At 44.9% G+C, this 25,401-nt stretch overlaps 1 protein-coding gene across 4 annotated transcripts in view; it reads right to left on the bottom strand.

The window, feature by feature from the left end:
- LOC144673605 (solute carrier organic anion transporter family member 2A1-like) overlaps positions 1 to 25,401 on the bottom strand; it is a 210,664-nt gene that overhangs the window by 88,368 nt on the left and 96,895 nt on the right. For all 4 annotated transcript variants that reach the window (XM_078535353.1, XM_078535356.1, XM_078535354.1 and 1 more), the window contains 2 exons: positions 15,046 to 15,210; positions 4,134 to 4,335 (listed from right to left, as the gene is read on the bottom strand). In XM_078535353.1, the coding sequence (XP_078391479.1) occupies positions 4,134 to 4,335; positions 15,046 to 15,210 (367 nt within the window). The remainder of the gene's footprint in view (positions 1 to 4,133; positions 4,336 to 15,045; positions 15,211 to 25,401) is intronic.

Genomic DNA, 25,401 nt, shown 5'->3' with positions numbered 1-25,401 from the left:
AATGCCTGTGCAATAAAGTATCCAGCTACTCACGTCCAGCATTACAGACTGGCATACCCTGCACCAGACAGGAAAAATGTGAAGCATATTCGGGCCATCAGAACGAAAGCAAATTTAATGTTATTGTCACATTGAAAGCATAAAGACATTACAATTACTGGTGTTGATGTCCACACTAGCAGACATATAAACCAAACATAAGTGGACAGAAAATCACCCGTGAACTGTCACTCTCGTGCTCATGGTGCCTTAAACTTACGCTTACAGGTGCTACGTCTTGGCGGTCCCCCTCGCTGGCAGCGACATTGGAGATAGCCCACTGACTCTGGTGTCTTGTTGGCCTTGATGACCTTAGCAGTCGTCCCCTGACCAGTGGAGCCTGTGCTGGGCCCGCCTGGGAGGGAATGGCCAGTACTGCGGCTGGCATCTGCCCAGTCATCGCAGCCTTATCAGGTGCAATGGTCACTGGCAGAGGGGCGGAGAGCTGCTGCCGTCATCCAGAGCACCCTGAGAGGAGCCCACAGAGACGAGAAGCAGCTTGTGCACCAACATGAGGTTGTTTTTGACCTCCCTACTCACCATGGATGGACGGGCACTTAGCTGGGATACTGGGTGCTTAATCCATTTCCCACACTGGCACTGACCACCTGAGGTCAATGCCTGTTTGAGGGCTTGCAGGTTCGAGTTCAACCCCAGGAACCCTCATTCTGTCCCTGAAGCTGCCTCTCAATGAGAGTCGCCACTCCCTCAATGGAGGAGGCAGTGCACTTGGCCATGAGGATCAACACAGTGCTCGCACTCCACATGGACTCCTCCACAATGGAGACCATGGCACGCAGACCCTCATGGATCTTCGCCAGATCCTCCTGCACATCTCGCTGGACATCCAGCATCTGCTACCTAATGGACAACTCCTGAGGCTCATCATCTGCCTTCGACTGAGCAGCGTCCTGGTCCCCAGCAGTCCTCCGACTGCCAGCACCCTGGGCACTCTCTGCCGCCACTTGCACTTCAAGTGACTGTGAAGTGCCCTTACCAATGTGCACCAACATTCAAGCCATCGATCTAATGCCCGAGGTGCTGGTATTTGCGCTGGTGCCTGCTTCAGAGAGTGTGTATGGTGCAGGTGCAAGTGAAGGCCGGTGGTCCTCCAACGTCAGGGGTAGCCCTTTGGGGTCCACAGAGCAAGGGAGAACAAGGATATGTCATTAGTTAAAGTCACCGCACTGTCACTCTGCATGCCAGGCACCCTGGTGAGACAATGGAGATTTGAATCAAGGTACCATCGTATTTCAATGATCAATGGGGACTCCAGGTTTGAGACTCCCATCAATGAAGATACTTGACTAGAATGGTTGCACAATCCGTAGCTCTTACCTTCGTCTGGCAACCCCCGCCTCTCCACTCCCAGTTGCACGGGGAGCATGCCGGTTCTTGAGCTCAAGGGCGCCCTGCTCGAACCTGGTGAGCAGTAGCAGGTTGGGAGGGCCTCCACCTGTACATGCCCTCATTCTTAGTTATAGCTTGTCTTCTCCTGAAAGGATAGTGCATCATTGATTAGTCCACTCTCTACTTTCAACTCCATTGCAGTCTGGCCAACCCCAGCTGAGGAACACCTCGCAGGACACATCCGAGTCATGGCCCTCGAATCGCAAGGCACTCAGTCCAAGCAGCCAGGGATCACCCCCTTGGCCAGCTCCGGCATCATTTGATGGTTGGCACTCAGACTCTAGCACCCCTGAGGTCCTCGGGGGGATGGCCAACCTTAACACTTCTGCACACTGATCCATGCCAACACGGTACTCACCCTCCCTGAGCACAGCAGGTCACTGAACTGCTTCCAGCACTGCACCCATGTGTGCCGCACCACGTCATGGCTGCTCACCACCGCTGCCACCTCCTCCCATGCCCTCTTTGTGAGGTGCCGTGGCCTCCTCCTCCCATCTTTGGGGACAAGGATGTCCCTCCCGGCAGCCACCTCCTCCAGGAGGACTGCGAGGCACTCATCCGAAAAGCGGGGGTCCAAGTGCCCACCCGACCTGCCCTCCTGCCTAGCATCTCTGGCCGCACTTGACTCCATATAGACGACGCAGAAGACATCGTTCCATAGCAGCCTTTCTGGGGCTGCCTGGACTGTTTTTAAACCGGCCGCTGGGTCACCAATGAACCCAGCAGCCGAAACGCCCCCACCTCCGCTCAGCCCTTCCCAACGAGTGAAGAACCACGTTTCCCGCTGCATGGGCCTTAATTGGCCTGTCAGCGTGAAATCATGGTCAGGGGCCAATCGCAGGCTGTTTCCTGGCCACTCCCGGTCCCACCGACCATGCCCACCTGCCAACCTCAAAATTCTACCCCTGGAGACCAAGGAAAGATTGCACAAGCAAGAGTTGTATTCTGTGGAGTCTAGTACTAGAAGGGCATGGTCTAAAAATTAGAGCCAGGCCTTTTCAGGAATAATTAGGAAACACTTCTACACACAAAGGGTGGCAGAAGTTTGGAGCTCTCTACTGCAAATGGCAGTTGATGCTAGATTAAAATCTGAGACACTCAGTTTTTGTTATCCGAAGATATAAAGGAATATGGAACAAAGGTGGATATATAAAGTTAGATCACAGATCAGCCATGATCTCATTGAATGGCAGAACAGGCTCCAGGGGTTGACTGGTCTATGCCTCTTCCTATGTTGCTATATTCACTCTCAATGTCAGCATAGGGCTTTTTTCAAACCAATGCTCAATTTAAACTCTGTGGGGAGTCAAGATCATTGTTGGGACTTGTGAATTCCAGTTGCACACTTGTAGTGGGATGGCTGAGTTGGTACTCTGAATAGAGTTGATTAGCAGACACTTCTTAGGTGGAACACATTCTGTTTATTTACAAAAGTACTCTGCACTACACTTGTGTGTTTTCACATCAAACCCTATCTCCATACTACTGACTACTAGCTACAGACTACAGAGGTAGCCCATGCTACTCCTCTATTGGTTGCATTCTTCTTAAAGGTATACTACACATTACATAAAACCACAATTACCACAATCATTATTCATTTGATAGCAGAAGGTCAGACAGTTAAGAGAGTGTAAAATGCATGGTAGTGAATCAGCTGGCTGTTATATAAGCATTTCCGGAATATCCGGCGAGATGCATAACGGGCGACTTAACAGTTGTCGCATGTTTTGTGCTCTTGCTGAAGTTGGATTTCTCTTCAGAATCCACATTGAGACACATCACAACATCACTTGGCTGTAATATCATCGCTCCAGTTACTACAAGTAGAAGAATAAATTTGCCAAACGTTCTCCCACAAAGATAATCATTCTACAACATAGGACAGATCCTATGTCAGTATAATATCTCCAGTAGCAGAGTTTTCTCCTTCTGATCTGGAGCTTGTAGAGACCAGTCTACTCAATACTAAAATCTAAAGGCTCGATCAGTGTTGCAGGATGTGTTTGTAACATTTGAAGGAAATGAACAACTACCAGAGGCCATTTTATACCCCTCTCTGCCCACCTTGATGTTGGTTCATCTTGTAGCATTTCTGCCAACTGTTCTGCACCACTTAAAGCTATTTCAGCAAAAGAATGCCACATGGTTTATGTGTGGGTGTGTGTACGTGTGTGTTTGTGCACGTGCGTGCGTGTGTGCATGTGTGTTTTTGTGCATGCGTGTGTTTGTGGGCGCGTGTGCATGTGTGTGTGTCTGTCCTGCAGTGAATTTATGCTCATAATTGCAAACCTTATCAAATTCTTTCCTAGCAGCTTGGGTTGGTAACACATATCTAGAGCCACGATCCTCCAGTCAGCAACCTTTTTAACCTCAGTCATGTAGATGTGGAGCAGGTTTGACTGGAGATCGAGGCCTTCTCCACAGAAATGGGGGAATGTGGGTGCATTGATCCTGACTGCCCCGTTTGTGAAGCAGAACTGGTGAAATGTTGGGAACAGGTTTCTCTGCCCACTGGGGAGATGATGCAGCACAGCAGGGCTTATCTCAACAAGCAAAGCAAATGTAGCATATTTATATAAATACAAACCCATAGTTCTTAATTGAGTCACAAGCAAAGTAAGAGATTTGTTCTTCTCCTTTTCTATTATATTGTAGGGTAATTATTCTCAAGCACAGGTTACCTGTTGACATCTTTACTGTAATTGATTCCAGCAATCTTCTGAGTCGAGCATCCCATGAAAAACAGAGGAATTGTCAGACTGATGACAATAATCAGAACGCAGGCTGAGTACCAGGGGATCTTCACCAAAGGTACATTGAAACGCTTCATAAAGAGTCCACCTAGGACCATCCCTATAGAGAGACCTGGCAGAGTTATCGACCCTAAAGATGGGAAAATAAGGACCCATCAGTGAATGCTGTTACATTCCAGCACTGGGTGATGTTCATGTATGTCACTTTATGTCAGAGGGGGTGCAGTTGATATGGTAAAGCTGTGTTGCCAGCTTGATGTTCCTTGCAATGGTGCCAAACACAATGAGTAAAGGTCAGGGCAAGTTTGCTGGGACTGGCAAGGCTGGGAGCCATCTTCTGACCCTGTCACTTAAATATTGGACCCGACAAGCCCTTTGAATAAAATAAAAGTGACCTAAACCTGGAACTGACACTAAAATGAAACTTTTATCATGTATCCTTACAACACAAATCCAGAGATCAAAAACCTTGGGCAGAGTAATTGTAACTGAAGTCCTGCAGCAAGACACTATGACCACTGGATTAATGTCACATTCCCATTAGTTTACTCTCCATGAGTTTCAACATGAACCAGCTGCTGCAAGAAAGGTAACCATTGTCCTGGGCTGGAAAGTGGTTGGGAGATAGGAAAATGTAGGTCCTCAAATCAGAGGTGTCGTTTCTGACAGGTCTGTTCTGGGTCTTTAATATTTCCCTCTATTTATTTATGAACTGGATGAAGGAATAGGAGGTTTAAACAAAATTGGAAGGGAGATGGGCACCAGAACATAGAAGTAGAAAAGAAGAATAGGGTGCACCAGGTCAGTAATTGGTTAGTAGTAAAGAAGGGATTAATTTCATATTAGATAGCAACAGAGAAAGAAAGGCTACAAGCGATGTAAAGACAGGATTACAATGCATGTATGTAAAAGCACAAAGTGTGGTGAACAAGCTTGGTGAGCTACAAGCATAAAAAGCCCTGTAAAAATATGATCTGGTGGCAAAAACTGAAAAGAGGCTTAAAAATGGTGAAAACTTGGCACTTAATATTCAAGGATATGAAGTGTTTAGGAAAGAGAGATAATGAAGAAAAGGGAGGTAGGGTAGCAATACTGATTGGGGAAGGCATTGTAATGTTCGAAAAAAAGGATGTCCAAGACAGGGCAAGAACAGAATCCATTTGGTTAAGTTGAAAAGCAAAAAGGGTATGACCACACCACTGAGGGTATACTATATGGCTCCCACTAGTGAGATATAGAGGAACAAATCTGCAGGGAAATCAGAGACATTTGGAAGAACTATAGATGGTGATACTGGGAGACTTTAATTACCCAAATATTGATTGGAATAATGTTAGGAGGGAGAAGAATTTCTGAAATATGTTCAGGAGAACATCCTTGATCAGTATGTTCTTGGCACAGGGGAGGTGGTAGCATAGTGGTATTGTCACTGGACTAGTAATCCAGAGACCCAGGGTAATGCTTTGAGGACCTGGGTTTGAATCCCACCATAGCAGATGGTGAAATTTAAATCCAATAAAAATGTGGAATTAAAAGTCTGATGATGATGAAACAAAACCATTGCCAATTGTTGTAAAACCCATCTGGTTCACAAATGCCTGTTAGGGAAAGAAATCACCTGGTATGGCCTCTGAACAAGAGCAATTAGGGATGGGTAATAAATGCTAGCCCAGCCAGCGATGCCCTTCATCCCATGAACGAATAAGATGAAATTAGAAAGGAGGCTGTGCTGGATCTGGTGCTAGGGAATGAGGTGGACCAAGTAGACCAGTGTCTGTGGGGGGACACGTGAGTATGAGTGATTATCACATCATAAGGTTTAGACTATTAATGGAGAAAAGCAAGAAACAATATAAATTAGAACTTCAATGAGATGAGAGGGGATCTAGCCAGGGTAAAATGGAGCCAAAGGTGGACAGGAAAAACTGTTTCGGAACAATAGTTGATACCTAAGGAAGAGGTGCTTCAGGTACAGACTAAGTATATTTCAACACAGGTGAAAGGGGAACCAAAAAGAAGGCTCTTTAGACTATGAGGGAGATAGAAATTATGGTGAAACAAGAAAAGGCGGTGCGCGATGCATGTCAGGTGAATCCATCAACTGAGAACCAGGTCGAATGCAATAGGTTAAGAGGTGAGGTAAAAAGAAAAATAGACCAATGAAGAGGGAATATGAGAACAGAATGGCAGTCAACATAAAAGGGAATCCAAAAATCTGCTACAGTATGAAAATAGTAAGAGGTGGATTGAATCCTATTAGGAACAAGAAGGGGATAGATACTTAGAAGTGTAGAACAAGACTGGACTGCTTAATGTGGACTTTGTCTCGGTCTTTACTAAGAAAGAGGAATTTGACAAGATATGAGTAGAAGCAGAGATACTTGAAGCAATGGATAGGGTGAAAATTGAGGGAGAAGCTACTGGAAAGGCAGGATATGCTTGGAGTGGATTAGTCACCTGGTCCAGACGCTTCACATTCCAGGTTGCTAAAGGAAGTGGTGTGGAGACAGCAGAAGCGTTTACCATAATCTTCCAATCTTCCCTAGATATGGGGAGGTGCCTGAGTATTGGAGAGTGGCAAATGTGTCATCCTTATTCAAGAAAGGGGTGTAAGGACAGTCCTAGCAACTATAGGCCAGTTAGTTTAACATCAATAGTGTAAGGTTGTAGAAACAATAATTAAAGGGAGAAAATCAACAGGTACTTGGAGGTTTGAGTTAATGAAGCAGAGCCAACACAGATTTTTAGAAATCAGATCATGCTTGACTAATCTAATTGAGTTTTTAATGAAGTCTAGAGATGGTTGATGAAGGGAATGTGGTGGCTGTTTTCTACATGAGCTTTAAGAAGGTGTTCAACAAAGTACCAAATAAAAGGCTGGTTAACAAAATTGAAGTTCATGAGATAGGAGTGTCAGTATACAGTTAGATAAAAAAAATGGCTTAAGGACATAAACAGCAAGTTCTGGTAAATGATTATTTATTCAGACTGGAGGGTGGTAGACAGTGGTGCTTCTCAATGCTCAGTGCAAGAATCACTACTTTTTTTGCGATATATCATGTCGTGGATCTGAGAATGCAGAATAGAATTTCAAAATTTGCCAATGAGACCAAACTTTGAGGAGTGGCAAACAATGAGGATGATACAAATTGCCTGCAATATGACATAGGTAGGCCAGCAGAATGGACATACAAATGGCAGATGGAATTTGATATAAAGAACTGTGTGGTGATGCATTTTGGCAGAACAGATTGGAAGGGACAATAGAGACTTAATGGCATAGTTCTAAAGAGTGTGAATGGACAGAGGGTCCTGGGGCTTCATGTACATCGATTTGAAGGTGGCAGGACATATTGAGAGAGTAGTTAGCAAAGCATCTGGGATCTTGAGGTATCGAATACAAACGCAGGGAAGTTATGCTGGGCCTTTATAAAGCTCTGGTTAGGCCCCAACTAGAGTTTTGTGTCCAGTTCTGGTCACCACAATTTAAAAAGTGAGGGTGCAAAGGAGATTTACCAGGATAGTTCCAAGGGCAGTGGATTTTGGTTACAAGGCTGGCTGGATAAGCTGGGGTTATTCTCCTTGGAGCAAAGGCAACTGAGGGGGGATTTGGGAGGAGTGTGCAAGATTATGACAGGTTTGGATAAGGTAACAAGGAAAATCTGTTCCCATTAGCTGATAGTACAAGGACCAGGAAATACAGATATAAGGTGTTGGGCGAGAGATGCAGGGGGAATATGAGGTGGAAATTTTTATATGGAGCAAGAGATGATTACAGAGTCACAGAATCACTGAGCAGAAGAGGCCCTTCGGCCCATCGAGTCTGCACCAACACGTGAGAAACACCTGACGTACCTATCTAATCCCATTTACCAGCACTTGGCCCATAGCCTTGAATGTTATGACATGCCAAGTGCTCATCCAGGTACTTTTTAAAGGATGTGAGGCAACCTGACTCCACCACCCTCCCAGGCAGTGCATTTCAGACCATCACCACCCTCTGAGTAAAAAAGTTTTTCCTCACATCCCCCTTAAACCTCCTGCCCCTCACCTTGAACTTATACCCCCTTGTGACTGACCCTTCAACTAAGGGGAACAGCTGCTTCAAATCCACCCTGTCCATGCCCCTCATAATCTTGTACACCTCGATCAGGTCACCTCTCAGTCATCTCGATCAGGTCACCTCTCTGCTCCAATGAAAACAACCCAAGTCTATCCAACCTCTCTTCATAACTTAAATCTTTCATCCCAGGCAACATCATGGTGAATCTCTGCACCCCCTCCAGTGCAATCACATCCTTCCTATAATGTGGTGACCAGAACTGCACACAGTACTCCAGCTGTGGCCTCACCAAGATTCTATACAACTCCAATATGACCTCCCTACTTTTGTAATCTACGCCTCGATTGATAAAGGCAAGTGTCCCACACGCCTTTTTCACCACCTCACTAACATGCCCCTCCGCCTTCAGAGATCTATGGACACACACACCAAGGTCCCTTTGTTCCTCAGAAGTTCCTAGTGCCATGCCGTTCATTGAATACTTCCCTGTCAAATTACTCCTTCCAAAGTGTATCACCTCACACTTTTCAGTATGATCTGCCATTTATCTGCCCATTTGACCATCCCGTCTCTATCTTCCTGTATCCCAAGACACTCAACCTCACTGTTAACCACCTGGCTAATCTTTGTGTCATCCGCAAACTTACTAACCCTACCCCCCATATAGTCATCTATGTCATTTATATATATGACAAATAATAGGGGACCCAGCACAGATCCCTGTGGTATGCCACTGGACACTGGCTTCCAATCACTAAAGCATCCTTCTGTCATCACCCTCTGCCTCCTACAACTAAGCCAATTTTGAATCCACCTTATCAAATTACCCTGTATCCCATGTGCCTTTGCCTTCATAAGTCTCCCATGTGGGACCTTGTCAAAGGCTTTGCTGAAATCCATATAAACTACTTCAACTGCACTACCCTCATCTACACACCTGGTCACCTCCTCAAAAAATCCAATCAAATTTGTTAGGCATGACCTCCCTCTGACAAAACCATGCTGACTATCCCTGATCAAACCTTGCCTCTCCAAGGAGATAGATACTCTCCTTCAGAAATTTCTCCAATAGTTTCCCTACCACTGACGTGAGACTCACTGGCCTGTAGTTCCCTGACCAGGAACTTGCTGCCCACGATGGTGGTGGAAGCAGAAACAGTCAATGACTTCAAAAGAAAATTGGATGACCACTTGAAGGATGTAAATCTGGAGGGCAACAGGGATTGAGCAGGGCAGTGGGAATGACCGGCATGCTCTGTCGAGAGTCAGAATGGAGTCGATGGGTTTAATGGCCTCCTTCTGTGCCATAAATGACTCTATGACTTTACATATCTAAACTTGAGGGTGAAATAAAGTTAGGAGGACAGTAAATAGTTCAGGATATTACAAAAGCACATGGACAGATTAAGTGAATGGACAATACTATTGGCAAGTGCAGTTCAATGCAGCAAAGTGTGAGGTCATGCCCTCTCCATCCAAAAGAGGCAAATCAGAGAATCTAGGAGCAGTGGAGCAGCAGGGGGATCTGGGAATCCAAGTACACAAAATATTTCAAATTAGTAAACAGGCATTAAAAGCAATTAAAAAGATGAAAGCAATGCTGGGATGCATCTCACGGATGTTGGAATACAAAGAGGTGGAAGTGATGCTTCAGCTGAGCTTTGGTCAGTCTTTACCTGGAGTATTATGTTCAGCACTTTTGGCACAGTGCCCTGGTCAGTTCGCTCACCCACTCTGCAGCCCCTGCTCTCATCCAAATAAGCCAAAAGGACCTCACACCTATTGGACAATTGCAAAGGCTAAGGCTCCTGCACTCCTGTCTTCTGGCTCCCTTTATCTGCGTCACTTGCAGTCACACCCTCCAATCCCTGACCACTGACCAAAATAGTAGACCCTATCCTAAGTGGTGTGACGGCCTCCTGATACAAAGTAGCTAGGTAATGCTCCTTCTCCCTGATGTATCACAGTCCCTGGAGCCCGCCTCCAGCTCAATGAGACTGTGCTGAAACTCCTCAAGCTGCAGAAACTTACTGCAGACATGTTTGCCCTGGATCACACTGACCTCCAGAAACTCTCAAATTCTGCAGTCACAACACATCACCTGTCAAGCCATCATTAATGTGTTACAATTAGCTAATCCACTGGTTAATTTCATTTAAGTATTCAATTTCAAATTTTTAGTTTTATTTAGTGCCTCCCCTAACCAACATTTAGTATACTATTTTAAACCACAGTAATAAAATAGACGATTACCACTAAAAAATATTAAAAATTGACATTTCTAATTTTCATTCAATACACATTCTCGCTAAGACCATTTACTCACCAGACAATAAAATTATGTCTTTCCTGTGAAGACAATGTTTACTGTTTTTTTAAAACTGAAACTGTTAGCTCCTCTCGGCTGTTTATTGTCAAAGTCTGTCTTATTAAAAGTCACTGTCATGAAGTCTTGCTGTTTTAACCCCTCTCTCCCGAAGTCTCGCTGTTTTAACCTCTCTCTCCAGAAGTCTCGCTGTTTTAACCTCTCTCTCCTGAAGTCTCACTGTTTTAACCTCTCTCTCCCGAAGTCTCGCTGTTTTAACCTCTCTCTCCAGAAGTCTCGCTGTTTTAACCTCTCTCTCCCGAAGTCTCGCTGTTTTAACCTCTCTCTCCCAAAGTCTCGCTGTTTTAACCTCTCTCTCCAGAAGTCTCGCTGTTTTAACCTCTCTCTCCCGAAGTCTCGTTGTTTTAACCTCTCTCTCCCGAAGTCTTGCTGTTTTATCCTCTCTCTCCCGAAGTCTCGCTGTTTTAACCTCTCTCTCCAGAAGTCTCACTGTTTTAACCTCTCTCTCCCAAAGTCTCGCTGTTTTAACCTCTCTCTCCAGAAGTCTCGCTGTTTTAACCTCTCTCTCCAGAAGTCTCGCTGTTCTAAACTTTCTCACCTGAAGTCTGCTTGTTTTAACCACCCTCCCCCAAAGTCTCGCTACTTTAACCTCTCTCCCCCGAGGTCTCGCTGTTTTAACCACTCTCTCCAGAAGTCTCTCTATTTTAACCTCTCCCAAAATCTCACTGCTTTAACTTCTCTGCCCTAAAGACTCACTACTTTGACCTCTCTCTTTCCCGAATCTCGCTGTTTGAAACTCTCTCCTGATGTCTCTCTGTTTTAACCTCTCTGTCCCGAAGACTCACTTTGTTAACTTCTCTGTCCTGAAGCCTCACTGTCTTGATCTCTCTCTCCCAAAGTCTCGCTATTTTAACCACTCTCCCCCAAAGTCTCACTGTTTTAACCTCTCTCTCCAGAAGTCTCGCTGTTCTAAACTTTCTCACCTGAAGTCTGCTTGTTTTAACCACCCTCCCCCAAAGTCTCGCTGCTTTAACCTCTCTCCCCCGAGGTCTCGCTGTTTTAACCACTCTCTCCAGAAGTCTCTCTATTTTAACCTCTCCCAAAGTCTCACTGCTTTAACTTCTCTGCCCTAAAGACTCACTACTTTGACCTCTCTCTTCCCCGAATCTCGCTGTTTGAAACTCTCTCCTGATGTCTCGCTGTTTTAACCTCTTTGTCCCAAAGTTTCGATATTTTAACCTGTGTCCTGACGTCTCACTCTTACAATGTCTCTCCCCGAAGTCTCGCTGCTTTAACATCTCTGTCCCGAAGCCTCGTTATTTTAACCTCTCTGTCCCGAAGTCTCACTGTTTTAATCTCTCTTTCTCCCAATGTCTCACTGTTCGGGTCCGAGAGGTTCGAAGTCATTCTGTTTAACCTCACTGTCTCCCAAAGCCTCACTGTTTTAACCTCTCTGTCCCAAAGTCTCACTGTTTTAACCTCTCTGTCCCAAAGCCTCACTGTTTTAACCTCTCTCTCCTGAAGTCTCGCTGTTTTAACCTCTCTGTCCCAAAGTCTCACTGTTTTAACCTCTCTCTCCCAAAGCCTCACTGTTTTAAACTCTCTCTCCCAAAGTCTCACTGTTTTAACCTCTCTGTCTCAAAGCCTCACTGTTTTAACCTCTCTGTCCCAAAGCCTCACTGTTTTAACCTCTCTCTCCTGAAGTCTCGCTGTTTTAACCTCTCTGTCCCAAAGTCTCACTGTTTTAACTTCTCTCTCCCAAAGTCTCATGTTTTAACCTCTCTCTCCCAAAGTCTCACTGTTTTAACCTCTCTCTCCCAAAGCCTCACTGTTTTAACCTCTCTGTCCCAAAGCCTCACTGTTTTAACCTCTCTGTCCCAAAGCCTCACTGTTTTAACCTCTCTGTCCCAAAGCCTCACTGTTTTAACCTCTCTGTCCCAAAGCCTCACTGTTTTAACTTCTCTCTCCCAAAATCTCATGTTTTCACCTGTCTCCCCCGACGTCTCGCTGTTTTAAACTCTCTGTCCCGAAGGATCGCAGTTTTAACCTCTCTCTCCTGAATCTCACTGCCTTAAATTCTCTCCTCCAAAGTCCCACTGTTCTAACCTCTCTCTCCTGAAATCTCCCTGCTTTAACCTCTCTCCCCCAAAGTCTCACTGTTTCAACCCCCCTCTGACATGATCTCTCTTTGTTTCAATATCTCTCTTCAGAAGTCTTGCTATTTTAACCTCTTTCTCCGAAGTCTCACTGTTTTAACCTCTCTCTCCCAAAGTCTCGTTGTTTTAATCTCTCTGTCTCGATGTCTCGCTGTTTTAACCTCTCTTCCCCGAAGACTCGCTGTTTTAACCTCTCTCTGTCCTGAAGTCTCCCTATGTTAATCTCTCTGTCTCAAATTCTCACTGCTTTGATCTCTCTCCCCTGAAGTCTCACTTTTCTAACCTCTCTTTCCCAGCATCTCGCTGTTTTGACCTCACTCTGTCCTGAACTTTTGCTGCTTAAACCTCTTTCTCCTAAAGTCTCGCTATTTTAACTTCTCTCACCCAAAGGCTCGCCGTTTTATCCTTTCAGTCCTGAACTCTCCCTGATTTGTCCTCTCTCCCGAAGTCTCACTGTTTTAACCTCTTTGTCCCGAAGTCTCGTTGTTTTAACCTCTCTCTCGCGAAGTCTCACTATTTTAATCTCTCACTCCCGAAGTCTCACTGACTTAACCTCTCTCCCTCCTGAAGAGTCTCTGTTTTAACCTCTCTGTCATGAAGTCTCATTCTTTTAATCTCTCTCTCCTAAAGTATCGCTATTTTATCCTCTCCATCCTGATGTCTCTCTGTTTTAACCTCTCTCCCCCAAAATTTTGCTTTTTTAACCTCTCTCCCCCAAGTATCGCCCTTTTCAACTCTCTATCCTGAGGTATCACTGCTTTCAACTCTCTGTCCTGAAGTATCGCTGTTTTATCCTTTCAATTCCAATGGCTCGCTGTTTTAACCTCTCTCTCCCCCGAAGTCTCACTGATTTAACCTCTCTCCTTAAGTCTCGCTGTTTTGACTTCTCTCCATCGAAGTCTCGCTGTTTTAACCTCACTCTGTCCTGAAGTTTCTCTATTTAAACCTCTCTCTCCCAATGTCTCTCTGTCTTAACATCTCTCACCTGAATGCTCGCTGTTTAAAACTCTCTTTGTAAGTCTCACTCTTTTAACCCCTCTCTCTCGATGTCTGGCTCCTTTCACATCTCGGTCCTGAAGCCTCGCTGTTTTGACCTCTCTCTACCAAAGGCTCGCTGTTTTAGCCTCTCCTTCCTGAATCTCTCAGTTTTAAACTCTCGCCCTAGAAGTCTCAGTTTTAACCTCTCTCTCTCCTGAAGTCTCACTGTTCTAACTTCTCTTTTCCGGAGTCTCGCTGTTTTAACTGCTCTCTCCGATGTTGCTCTGTTTAAACCTCTCTCTCCCAGAGTCTCGCTGTTTTAACTTTTCTCTCCCGATGTGTCTCTGTTTAAACCTCTCTGTACGGAAGTGTTGCTCATTTAACCTCTCTGTCCCGAAGTCTCACTGTTTTAACCCCTAACACCCAAAGTCTCACTGTTTTAACCACTATGACCTGAATTCTCACTGTCTTAACCCCTCCCCAACCAGTCTCGCTGTTTTAACCTCTCTCTCCCAAAGTCTCATTGTTTTAACCTGTCTCCCCCAAAGTCTTGCTGTTTTAACCCCTCTCCCAAAATATCACTGTTTTAACCCCTCTCTCCCAAAGTCTCGCTGTTTTAACCTCTTTCTCCCAAAGCCTCATTGTTTTAGCCTCTATGTCCCGAAGTCTCGCTGTTTTAGCCTCTCTGTCGTGAAGTCTCATTCTTTTAATCTCTCTCTCCTGAAGTATCGCTGTTTTATTTTCTCAATCCCGATGTCTCTCTGTTTTAACCTCTCTCGCCCAAGTATAGCCCTTTTCAACTCTCTATCCTGAGGTATCACTGCTTTAAACTCTCTCCCCGAAGTCTCACTGTTTTAACCTCTCTCTCCACTAAAATCTCACTGATTTAATCTCTCTGTCCCAAAGCCTCACTGTTTTAACCTCTCTGTCCCAAAGTCTCGCTGTTTTAACCTCTCTGTCCCAAAGTCTCGCTGTTTTAACCTCTCTGTCCCAAAGTCTCGCTGTTTTAACCTCTCTGTCCCAAAGTCTCACTGTTTTAACCTCTCTGTCCCAAAGTCTCAGTTTTTTAACCTCTCTCTCCCTGCATCTGAAGGGTCCAGAAAAATCAGAGGAAGCTAAGTGTGTAGTTTTTTGTCTTATCAGTTTCAGAATAGGAGTTCTGATCCTCAGAAGAAGATCTAGACCAAGATTCTGCCTGTTTAAAATCAGCCAGTGAGCCAAGTTGGAACTAACAAACATTTGGACTCTCTGTGGATGACACTGAATATTGATGAATTTATCACATCTTGTTGCAGAGATTCATACGATTCCACTCACCGATGAGGAAGTTTGCATAGGAAGCTGTCGTGGAGTATTGATTTTCTAGGAATTTATTGAGGTACGTTGAGAGACCAGCGATCACTGAAGAAAAGCTGCACTGAGCAAGCACGACAATGATAAACAATGGATTCAGCAGCAGCTTGACAATCATTTTGGGAAACACTGTAGGCAGAGAATTCAAAAATCAGAGACAACCTACATAAGAGCAAAACATAAATCAAGTAGGCTGTGAACGAACAACTCAGAATGGAGCAGAGACTGCACAAAACTCAGCAGAGCAGAATATTAACCAATGGAAGTAGAGAATACACAGTTTTTTAACCTCTCTCTCCCCACATCTGAAGGGTCCAGAAAAATCAGAGGAAGCTGAATACACAAACCAGAACAGAGAATTTTTAATTCCTCTCTGGCCACAGGGGAGGTGCCAGAGGACTGGAGAACAGCTAATGTGGTTCCGCTATTTAAGAAGGGTTGGAGAGATAAGCCAAGGAACGACAGGCCAGTGAGTCTCACATCAGTGGTAGGGAAATTATTGGAGAAAATTCTGAAGGAGAGAATCTATCTCCACTTGGAGAGACAAGGTTTGATCAGGGATAGACAGCATGACTTTGTCAGAGGGAGGTCATGCCTAACAAATTTGATTGAATTTTTTTGAGGAGGTGACCAGGTGTGTAGATGAGGGTAGTGCAGTTGATGTAGTTTATATGGATTTCAGCAAAGCCTTTAACAAGGTCCCACACGGGAGATTTATAAAAGAGGCAAATGCATATGGGATACAGGGTAATTTGATAAGGTGGATTCAAAATTGGCTTCGTTGTAGGAGACAGAGCGTGATGACAGAAGGATGCTTTAGTGACTGGAAGCCAGATTCCAGTGGCATACCACAAGGATCTGTGCTGGGTCCCCTATTATTTGTCAATTATAGAAATGACATAGATGGCTATGTGGGGGGTAGGATTAGTAAGTTTGCGGATGACACAAAGATTGGCCGGGTGGTTAACAGTGAGGTTGAGTGTCTTGGGCTACAGGAAGATATAGACGAGATAGTCAAATGGGCAGATAAGTGGCAGATGGAATTTAACCCTGAAAAGTGTGAGGTGATACACTTTGGAAGGAGTAATTTGACAAGGAAGTATTCAATGAATGGCATGGCACTCGGAAGTTCTGAGGAACAAAGGGACCTTGGCGTGTGTTTCCATAAATCTCTGAAGGCAGAGGTTAGTGGGGTGGTGAATAAGGCATATGGGACACTTGTCTTTTGTCAAATGAGGCATAGATTATAAAAGTAGGGAGGTCATGTTGGGGTTGTATAGAACCGTGGTGAGGCCACAGCTGGAGTACTGTGTGCAGTTCTGGTCATCACATTATAGGAAGGATGTGATTGCACTGGAGGGGGTGCAGAGGAGATTCACTATGATGTTGCCTGGGATGAAAGATTTAAGTTATGAAGAGAGGTTGGATAGACTTGGGTTGTTTTTGTTGGAGCAGAGAAGACTAAGGGGCGACCTGATTGAGGTGTACAAGATTATGAGGGGCATGGACAGGGTGGATAGGGAGCAGCTATCCCCCTTAGTTGAAGGGTCAGTCACGAGGGGACATAAGTTCAAGGTGAGGGGCAGGAGGTTTAGGGGGCATGTGAGAAAAATCTTTTTTACCTAGAGGGTGGTGACAGTCTGGAATGCACTGCCTTGGAGGGTGGTGGAGGCGGGTTGCCTCACATCCTTTAAAAAGTACCTGGATGAGCACTTGGCATGTCATAACATTCAAGGCTGTGGGCCAAGTGCTGGTAAATGGGATTAGGTAGGTAGGCCAGATGTTTCTCACGTGTCGGTGCAGACTCGATGGGCCGAAAGGCCTCTTCTGCACTGTGTGATTCTGTGATTCTGCGTGAGAGTACACAACCCAGAGAAGGACGTACACAAACCAGAGCAAGGTGTTCACAAACGAGAGCACAGAGTACACAAAGCAGAGCAGGGTGTACACAAACTGGAGCAGGAAATGCACAAACCAGGGCAGAGAGTACACAAACCAGAGCAGGGAGTACAAAAAGCAGAGCAGAGAGTATAAAAAGGTCAGAGAGTACACAAAGCAGGGCAGAGAGTACACAAAGCAGGGCAGAGAGTACACAAAGCAGGGCAGAGAATACACAAACCAGAGCAGGGAGTACACAAAGCAGAGTAGAGAATACACAAAGCAGAGTAGAGAATACACAAAGCAGAGCAGAGAATACACAAAGTAGAGCAGAGAATACACAAAGCAGAACAGAGATTGGAGAAAACAGAGCAGAGATTGGAGAAAACAGAGCAGAGATTGGAGAAAACAGAGCAGAGATTGGAGAAAACAGAACAGGGAGTACACAAAACAGAGCAGAGAATACACAAAGCAGAGCAGAGAGTACACAAAGCAGAGCAGAGAATACACAAAGCATAGCAGCGAGTACACAAAACATAGTAGGGAGAGCAGAGAGTACACAAAGCACAGCAGGCAGTACATAAAGTGGAGCAGACAGTACACAAAGCAGAGCAGAGGATACACAAAGCATAGCAAGTACATAAAGCAGAGCACCATCCACAAAGCAGAGACAACACAAAACAGAGCAGAGACAACACAAAACAGAGCAGAGAATACATAAAGCAGAGATTACACAAAACAGAGCAGAAAAAACACAAAGCATAGCAGGGAGTACATAAGGCAGAGCAGAGAGTACACAAAGCAGGGCAGAGAGTACACAAAGCAGAGCAGAGAGTACACAAAGTAGGGCAGAGAGTACACAAAGCAGAGCAGAGAGTACACAAAACAGAGCAGAGAATACATAAAGCAGAAATTACACAAAACAGAGCAGAAAAAACACAAAACAGAGCACAGAGTACACAAACCAGAGCAGAGGGTACACAAAGCAGAGCTGAAATTACACAAAGCAGAGCAGAGAGTTCACAAAACAGAGCAGAGAGTACACAAAACAGAGCAGAGAGTACACAAAACAGAGCAGAGATTACACGAAACAGGCAGAGAATACACAAAACAGAGCAAAGAGTACACAAAGCAGAGAGTACACAAAGCAGAGCAGAGAATACACAAACCAGAGCAGGGAGTACACAAAGCAGAACAGAGATGGGAGAAAACAGAGCAGAGATTGGAGAAAACAGAGCAGAGATTGTAGAAAACAGAGCAGAGATTGGAGAAAACAGAACAGAGATTGGAGAAAACAGAGCAGAGATTGGAGAAAACAGAGCAGAGATTGGAGAAAACAGAGCAGAGAGTACACAAAGCAGAGCGGAGAGTACACAAAGCAGAGCAGACAGTACACAAAGCACAGCAGGCAGTACATAAAGTGGAGCAGACAGTACACAACGCAGAGCAGAGGATACACTAAGCATAGCAAGTACATAAAGCAGAGCAAAGAATACACTTAGCGGAGAGTACACAAAGCAGAGCAGAGAGTACACAAAGCACAGCAGAGATTACACAAAGCATAGCAGCGAGTACACAAAACATAGCAGGGAGAGCGGAGAGTACATAAAGCACACCAGGCAGTACATAAAGTGGAGCAGACAGTACACAAAGCAGAGCAGAGGATACACAAAACATAGTAAGTACATAAAGCAGAGCAGAATCCACAAAGCAGAGACAACACAATACAGAGCAGAGACAACACAAAACAGGGCAGAGAGTACATAAAGCAGAGATTACACAAACCAAAGCAGAGAGTACACAAACCAGAGCAGAAATTACACAAAGCGGAGCTGAAATTACACAAAGCAGAGGAGAGAGTACACAAAACAGAGCAGAGAGTACACAAAACAGAGCAGAGATTACACAAAACTGAGCAGAGAATACACAAAGCAGAGCAAAAAGTACACAAAGCAGAACAGAGATTGGAGAAAACAGAGCAGAGATTGGAGAAAACAGAGCAGAGATTGGAGAAAACAGAGCAGAGAGTACACAAAACAGAGCAGAGAATACACACAGCATAGCAGAGAGTACATAAAGCAGAGTAGAGAGTACACAAAACAGAACAGAGAATACACAAAGCAGAGCAGAGAATACACAAAGCAGAGCAGAGAATACACAAAGCAGAGCAGAGAATACACAAAGCAGAGCAGAGAGTACCCAAAGCATAGCAGGGAGTACATAAGGCAGAGTAGAGAATACACAAAGCAGGGCAGAGAGTACACAAAGCAGAGCAGAGAGTACACAGAGCAGAGAGTACACAAAGCAGAGCAGAGATTACACAAAGCAGAGCAGAGAGTACACAGAGCAGAGAGTACACAAAGCAGAGCAGAGATTAAACAAAGCATAGCAGCGAGTACACAAAACATAGTAGGGAGAGCAGAGAGTACACAAAGCACAGCAGGCAGTACATAAGGTGGAGCAGACAGTACACAAAGCAGAGCAGAGGATACACCAAGCATAGCAAGTACATAAAGCACAGCAGAATCCACAAAGCAGAGATTACACAAACCAGAGCAGAAATTACACAAAGCAGAGCAGAGAATACACAAACCAGAGCAGGGAGTACACAAAGCAGAGCAGAGAATACACAAACCAGAGCAGAAATTACACAAAGCAGAGCGGAGAATACAAAAAACAGAGCAGAGAATACACATAGCAGAGCAGAGAATACACAAAGCAGAGCAAAGAATACACAAAGCAGAACAGAGATTTGAGAAAACAGAGCAGAGATTGGAGAAAACAGAGCAGAGATTGGAGAAAACAAAGCAGAGATTGGAGAAAACAGAGCAGAGATTGGAGAAAACAGAGCAGGGAGTACACCAAACAGAGCAGAGAATACACAAAGCAGAGCAGAGAATACACAATGCAGAGCAGAGAATACACAAAGCAGAAATTACACAAAACAGAGCAGAAATTACACAAAACAGAGCAGAGACAACACAAAACAGAGCAGAGAGTACATAAAGCAGAGCAGAGAGTACACAAAGCAGAGCAGAGAGTACACAAAGCAGAGCAGAGAGTACACAAAGCAGAGCAGAGAGTACACAGCAGAAATTACACAAAACAGAGCAGAAATTACACAAAACAGAGCAGAGACAACACAAAACAGAGCAGAGAGTATATAAAGCAGAGATTACACAGACCAGAGCACAGAGTACACAAACCAGAGCAGAGGGTACACAAAGCAGAGCATAAATTACACAAAGCAGAGCATAAGTTACACAAAGCAGAGAAGAGAGTACACACAACAGAGCAAAGAGTACACAAAGCAGAGAGTACACAAAGCAGAGCAGAGAATACACAAACCAGAGCAGGGAGTACACAAAGCAGAACAGAGATGGGAGAAAACAGAACAGAGATTGGAGAAAACAGAGCAGAGAGTACACAAAACAGAGCAGAGAATACACAAACCAGAGAGGGAGTACACAAAGCAGAACAGAGATGGGAGAAAACAGAACAGAGATTGGAGAAAACAGAGCAGCGATTGGAGAAAACAGAGCAGAGAGTACACAAAACAGAGCAGAGAATACACAAAGCAGAGCAGAGTGTACCCAAAGCATAGCAGGGAGTACATAAAGCAGAGCAGAGAGTACACAAAGCATAGCAGGGAGTACATAAAGCAGAGCAGAGAGTACACAAAGCAGGGCAGAGAGTACACAAAGCAAAGCAGAGAGTACACAAAGCAGAGCAGAGAGTACACAAAGCACAGCAGAGAGTACACAAAGCAGAGCAGAGAGTACACAAAGCAGAGCAGAGAATACACAGAGCAGAGAGTACACAAAGCAGAGCAGAGAGTACACAAAACATAGCAGCGAGTACACAAAACATAGCAGGGAGAGCAGAGAGTACACAAAGCACAGCAGGCAGTACATAAAGTGGAGCAGACAGTACACAAAGCAGAGCAGAGGATACACAAAGCATAGCAAGTACATAAAGCAGAGCAGAATCCACAAAGCAGAGACAACACAATACAGAGCAGAGACAACTCAAAACAGAGCAGAGAATACATAAAGCAGAGATTACACAAACCAGAGCTGAGAGTACACAAACCAGAGCAGAAATTACACAAAGCAGAGCTGAAATTACACAAAGCAGAGAAGAGAGTACACAAAACAGAGCAAAGAGTACACAAAACAGAGAGTACACAAAGCAGAGCGGAGAATACACAAACCAGAGCAGAGAGTACACAAAGCTGGGCAGAGAGTACACAAAGCAGCGCCGAGAGTACATAAAGCAGAGCAGAGAATACACAAACCAGAGCAGGGAGTACACAAAGCAGAGCAGAGAGTATACAAAGCAGAGCAGAGAATACACAAATCAGAATAGAGAGTACTCAAAGCAGAGCGGAGAATACAAAAAACAGAGCAGAGAATACACATAGCAGAGCAGAGAATACACAAAGCATAGCAGGGAGTACATAAAGCAGAGCAGAGAGTACACAAAGCATAGCAGGGAGTACATAAAGCAGAGCAGAGAGTACACAAAGCATAGCAGGGAGTACATAAGGCAGAGCAGAGAGTACACAAAGCAGGGCAGAGAGTACACAAAGCAGAGCAGAGAGTACACAAAGCATAGCAGGGAGTACATAAAGCAGAGCAGAGAGTACACAAAGCATAGCAGGGAGTACATAAAGCAGAGCAGAGAGTACACAAAGCATAGCAGGGAGTACATAAAGCAGAGCAGAGAGTACACAAAGCATAGCAGGGAGTACATAAGGCAGAGCAGAGAGTACACAAAGCAGGGCAGAGAGTACACAAAGCAGAGCAGAGAGTCCACAAAGCAGAGCAGAGAGTACACAAAGCAGAGCAAAGAATACACAGAGCAGAGAGTACACAAAGCAGAGCAGAGAGTACACAAAGCAGAGCAGAGAATACACAGAGCAGAGCAGAGAGTACACAAAGCATTGCAGGGAGTACATAAAGCAGAGCAGAGAGTACACAAAGCATAGCAGGGAGTACATAAGGCAGAGCAGAGAGTACACAAAGCAGGGCAGAGAGTACACAAAGCAGAGCAGAGAGTACACAAAGCAGAGCAGAGAGTACACAAAGCAGAGCAAAGAATACACAGAGCAGAGAGTACACAAAGCACAGCAGAGAGTACACAAAGCACAGCAGAGATTACACAAAGCATAGCAGCGAGTACACAAAACATAGCAGGGAGAGCAGAGAGTACACAAAGCACAGCAGGCAGTACATAAAGTGGAGCAGACAGTACACAAAGCAGAGCAGAGGATACACAAAGCATAGCAAGTACATAAAGCAGAGCAGAATCCACAAAGCAGAGATTACACAAAACAGAGCAGAAAAAACACAAACCAGAGCTGAGAGTACACAAAGCAGAGCTGAAATTACACAAAGCAGAGCTGAAATTACACAAAGCAGAGCTGAAATTACTCAAAGCAGAGAAGAGAATACACAAAACAGAGCAGAGAGTACAAAAAACAGAGCAGAGAATACACAAAACAGAGCAAAGAGTACACAAAGCAAAGAATACACAAAGCAGAGCAGAGATAACACAAAACAAAGCAGAGCAGAGGATATACAAAACAGAGCAGAGATAACACAAAGCAGAGCAGAGATTACACAAAACAGAGCAGAAGGTATATAAATACACAAATTAGAGCAGAGCAAGAAAAACAAATGACTACGGTGCTGAGAATACACAAACTAATACTGCGGAAGGAAAACAGAAATCGGGCAGGAAATAAATAAATCCAGACCTTTAAGGAGTAAAATCAGGAAACACTTCAACACAGGGAGGGTAATCGACTTTTGAAGCTCTCTTAGACAGTGGCAATTGTAATAAATGCCCTTAAGAAGGTGGTGGTGAGCTGCCTTCTTGAACCGCTGCAGTCCATGTAGTGTAGGTACACCCACAGCGCTGTTAGGAAGGGATTTCCAGGATTTTGACCCAGCGACAGTGAAGGAATGGCAATATATTTCCAAGTCAGGATGGTGAGTGACTTGGAGGGCAACTTCCGAGTGGTGGTGTTCCCATGTATTTGCTGCCCTTGTTCTTCTAGGCGTTAGTGGTTGTGGGTTTGGAAGGTGCTAAGGTGCCTTGGTGAATTCCTGCAGTGCATTTTGTAGATGGTACGCTCTGCTGCCACTGTGAGTCAGTGGTGGAGGGAGTGAGTGTTTAAGCTGGTGGATGGAGTGCCAATCAAGCAAATTGCTTTGTCCTGGGTGGTGTTGAGCTTTTCTTGAGTGTTGTTGGAGCTGCACTCATCCAGGCAAGGGGATGTAGATGGTGAACAGGCTTTGTGGAGTCAGGGGGTGAGTTACTCACCACTGAATTTCCAGCCTCTGATACGGTCTTGTAGCCAGAGTTTATACAGCTGGTTTAGTTCAGTTTCTCGTCAACGGTAACCCCCAGGATGTTGATAGTGGGGGATTTAGCGATGGTAATGCCACTGAATGTCAAGGGGAGATGGTCGGTTTCTCTCTTGCTGGAGGTGGTCATTGTCTGTCACTTGTATGGCACGAATGATATTTGCCACTTGTCAGCCCAAGTCTGAATGTTATCCAGGTCTTGCTGCATTTGGACATGGACTGCTTCAGTATCTGAGGAGTCGTGAATGGTGCTGAACATTGTGCAATCATCAGCAAACATCCCCACTTCTTACCTTATGATGGAAGGAAGGTCATTGATGAAGTAGCTGAAGATGGTTGGGCCTAAGACACTACCCTGAAGAACTCCTGCATTGATGTCCTAGAACTGAGATCATTGACCTCCAACAACCACAACCATCTTCCTTTGTGCTAGGTATGAGTCCAACCAGCAGAGAGTTTTCCCCCTGATTCCCATTGACTCCAGTTTTGCTAGGGCTCCTTGAAGCCACAGTCAGTCAAATGCTGCCTTGATATCAAGGGCAGTTACTCTCACTTCATCTCTTGAGTTCAGCTGTTTTGTCCATGTTCAAGCCAAGGCAGTAATGAGGTCAGGAACTGAGTGGCCTTGGCAGAACCCAAACTGAGTGTCAGTGAGTGTTGCTGGGGTAGCAGTGTTGACTGCCCCTTCCATCACTTTGCTAATAATCGGGAGCAGGCTGATGGGGCAGTAATTGGCTGGGTTGGATTGCCCTGCTTTCTGCTGTCAGGGCATACCTGGGCAATTTTCCACATTGTCGGGTAGATGCTAGAATTACAGCTGTTCTGGAACAGCTTAGTTCCATGGTCACTATCAGTGAGATGAGCTTCCAATTCCAGATTTATTCATTGAATTTAAATTTTCCAGTCTTCTAACATTACCCCTGAGTCTAAGGAAGACTGGAAAATTATGACTAGTGCCTCCATAATTTCCACTCTCATTTCCTCAGTATCCTTGAAAGTATCCCATATGGTCCTGGTACTTTATCAACTTTAAGTACAGACACCCTTTCCAATATCTCCTCCATATCAAATTTAAATCCTTCAAGTGTCTCAATTACTTCTTCTTTCACCATTACCTGGGTAGCATCTACTTCCTTGGTAAAGACAGGTGTAAAGTATTCACTTAATACCGCAACCAAGCCCCCTGCCTCCACGTGCAAATCCCCTTTTTGGTCCCTAACTGGTCCCACTCTTCGTTTTAACACCCTTTTACCATTTATATGCCTTTAGAAGACTTTTAGATTCTCTTTTATGCTAACTGCCAATCTCTTCTCATACTCTCTCTTTCCGTCTCTTATTTGCTTTTTCAATTCTTCTCTGAACCTTCTATGTTCAGCCCGATTCTCAATTGTATTATCCACCTGATATCTGTCATATGCACACTTTCTCCACTTCATTTTAATCTCTATATCTTTCGTCATCAGGAAAGATCTGGCCTCCATCCCCCAACAGGATGGTCTGAGGGCCCTTAGCTTCTTCCTTGAACAGAGGCCCCAACAATCCCCATCCACCACTACTCTCCTCCGTCTGGCTGAACTTGTTCTCACACTGAACAATTTCTCCTTTAACTCCTCTCACTTCCTCCAAATAAAAGGTGTGGCTATGGGTACCCGCATGGGCCCCAGCTATGCCTGTCTCTTTATGGGGTATGTGGAATATTCCTTGTTCCAGTCCTACTCCGGCCCCCTCCCACAACTCTTTCTCCGGTACATCGATGATTACTTCGGTGCTGCTTCATGCTCTCGTCGGGACCTGGAAAAATTTATTAATTTTGCTTCCAATCTCCACCCCTCCATCATCTTCACGTGGTCCATCTCTGACACTTCTCTTCCCTTCCTTGACCTCTCTGTCTCAATTTCTGATGATAGACTGTCCACCAATATCCATTGCAAGCCTACCGACTCCCACAGCTACCTCGACTACAGCTCCTCACACCCCGCTTCTTGTAAAGACTCCATCCCATTCTCTCAGTTCCTTCGCCTCCGTCGCATCTGTTCTGATGACGCTACCTTCAAAAACAGCTCCTCTG

The sequence above is a fragment of the Cetorhinus maximus genome, unplaced genomic scaffold (assembly GCF_964194155.1).
Source record: "Cetorhinus maximus unplaced genomic scaffold, sCetMax3.hap1.1 HAP1_SCAFFOLD_396, whole genome shotgun sequence".
NCBI lineage: Eukaryota > Metazoa > Chordata > Chondrichthyes > Lamniformes > Cetorhinidae > Cetorhinus > Cetorhinus maximus.
Note: the sequence above shows the minus strand (reverse complement) of the source record. Positions and strands in the feature narration are given on the sequence as shown.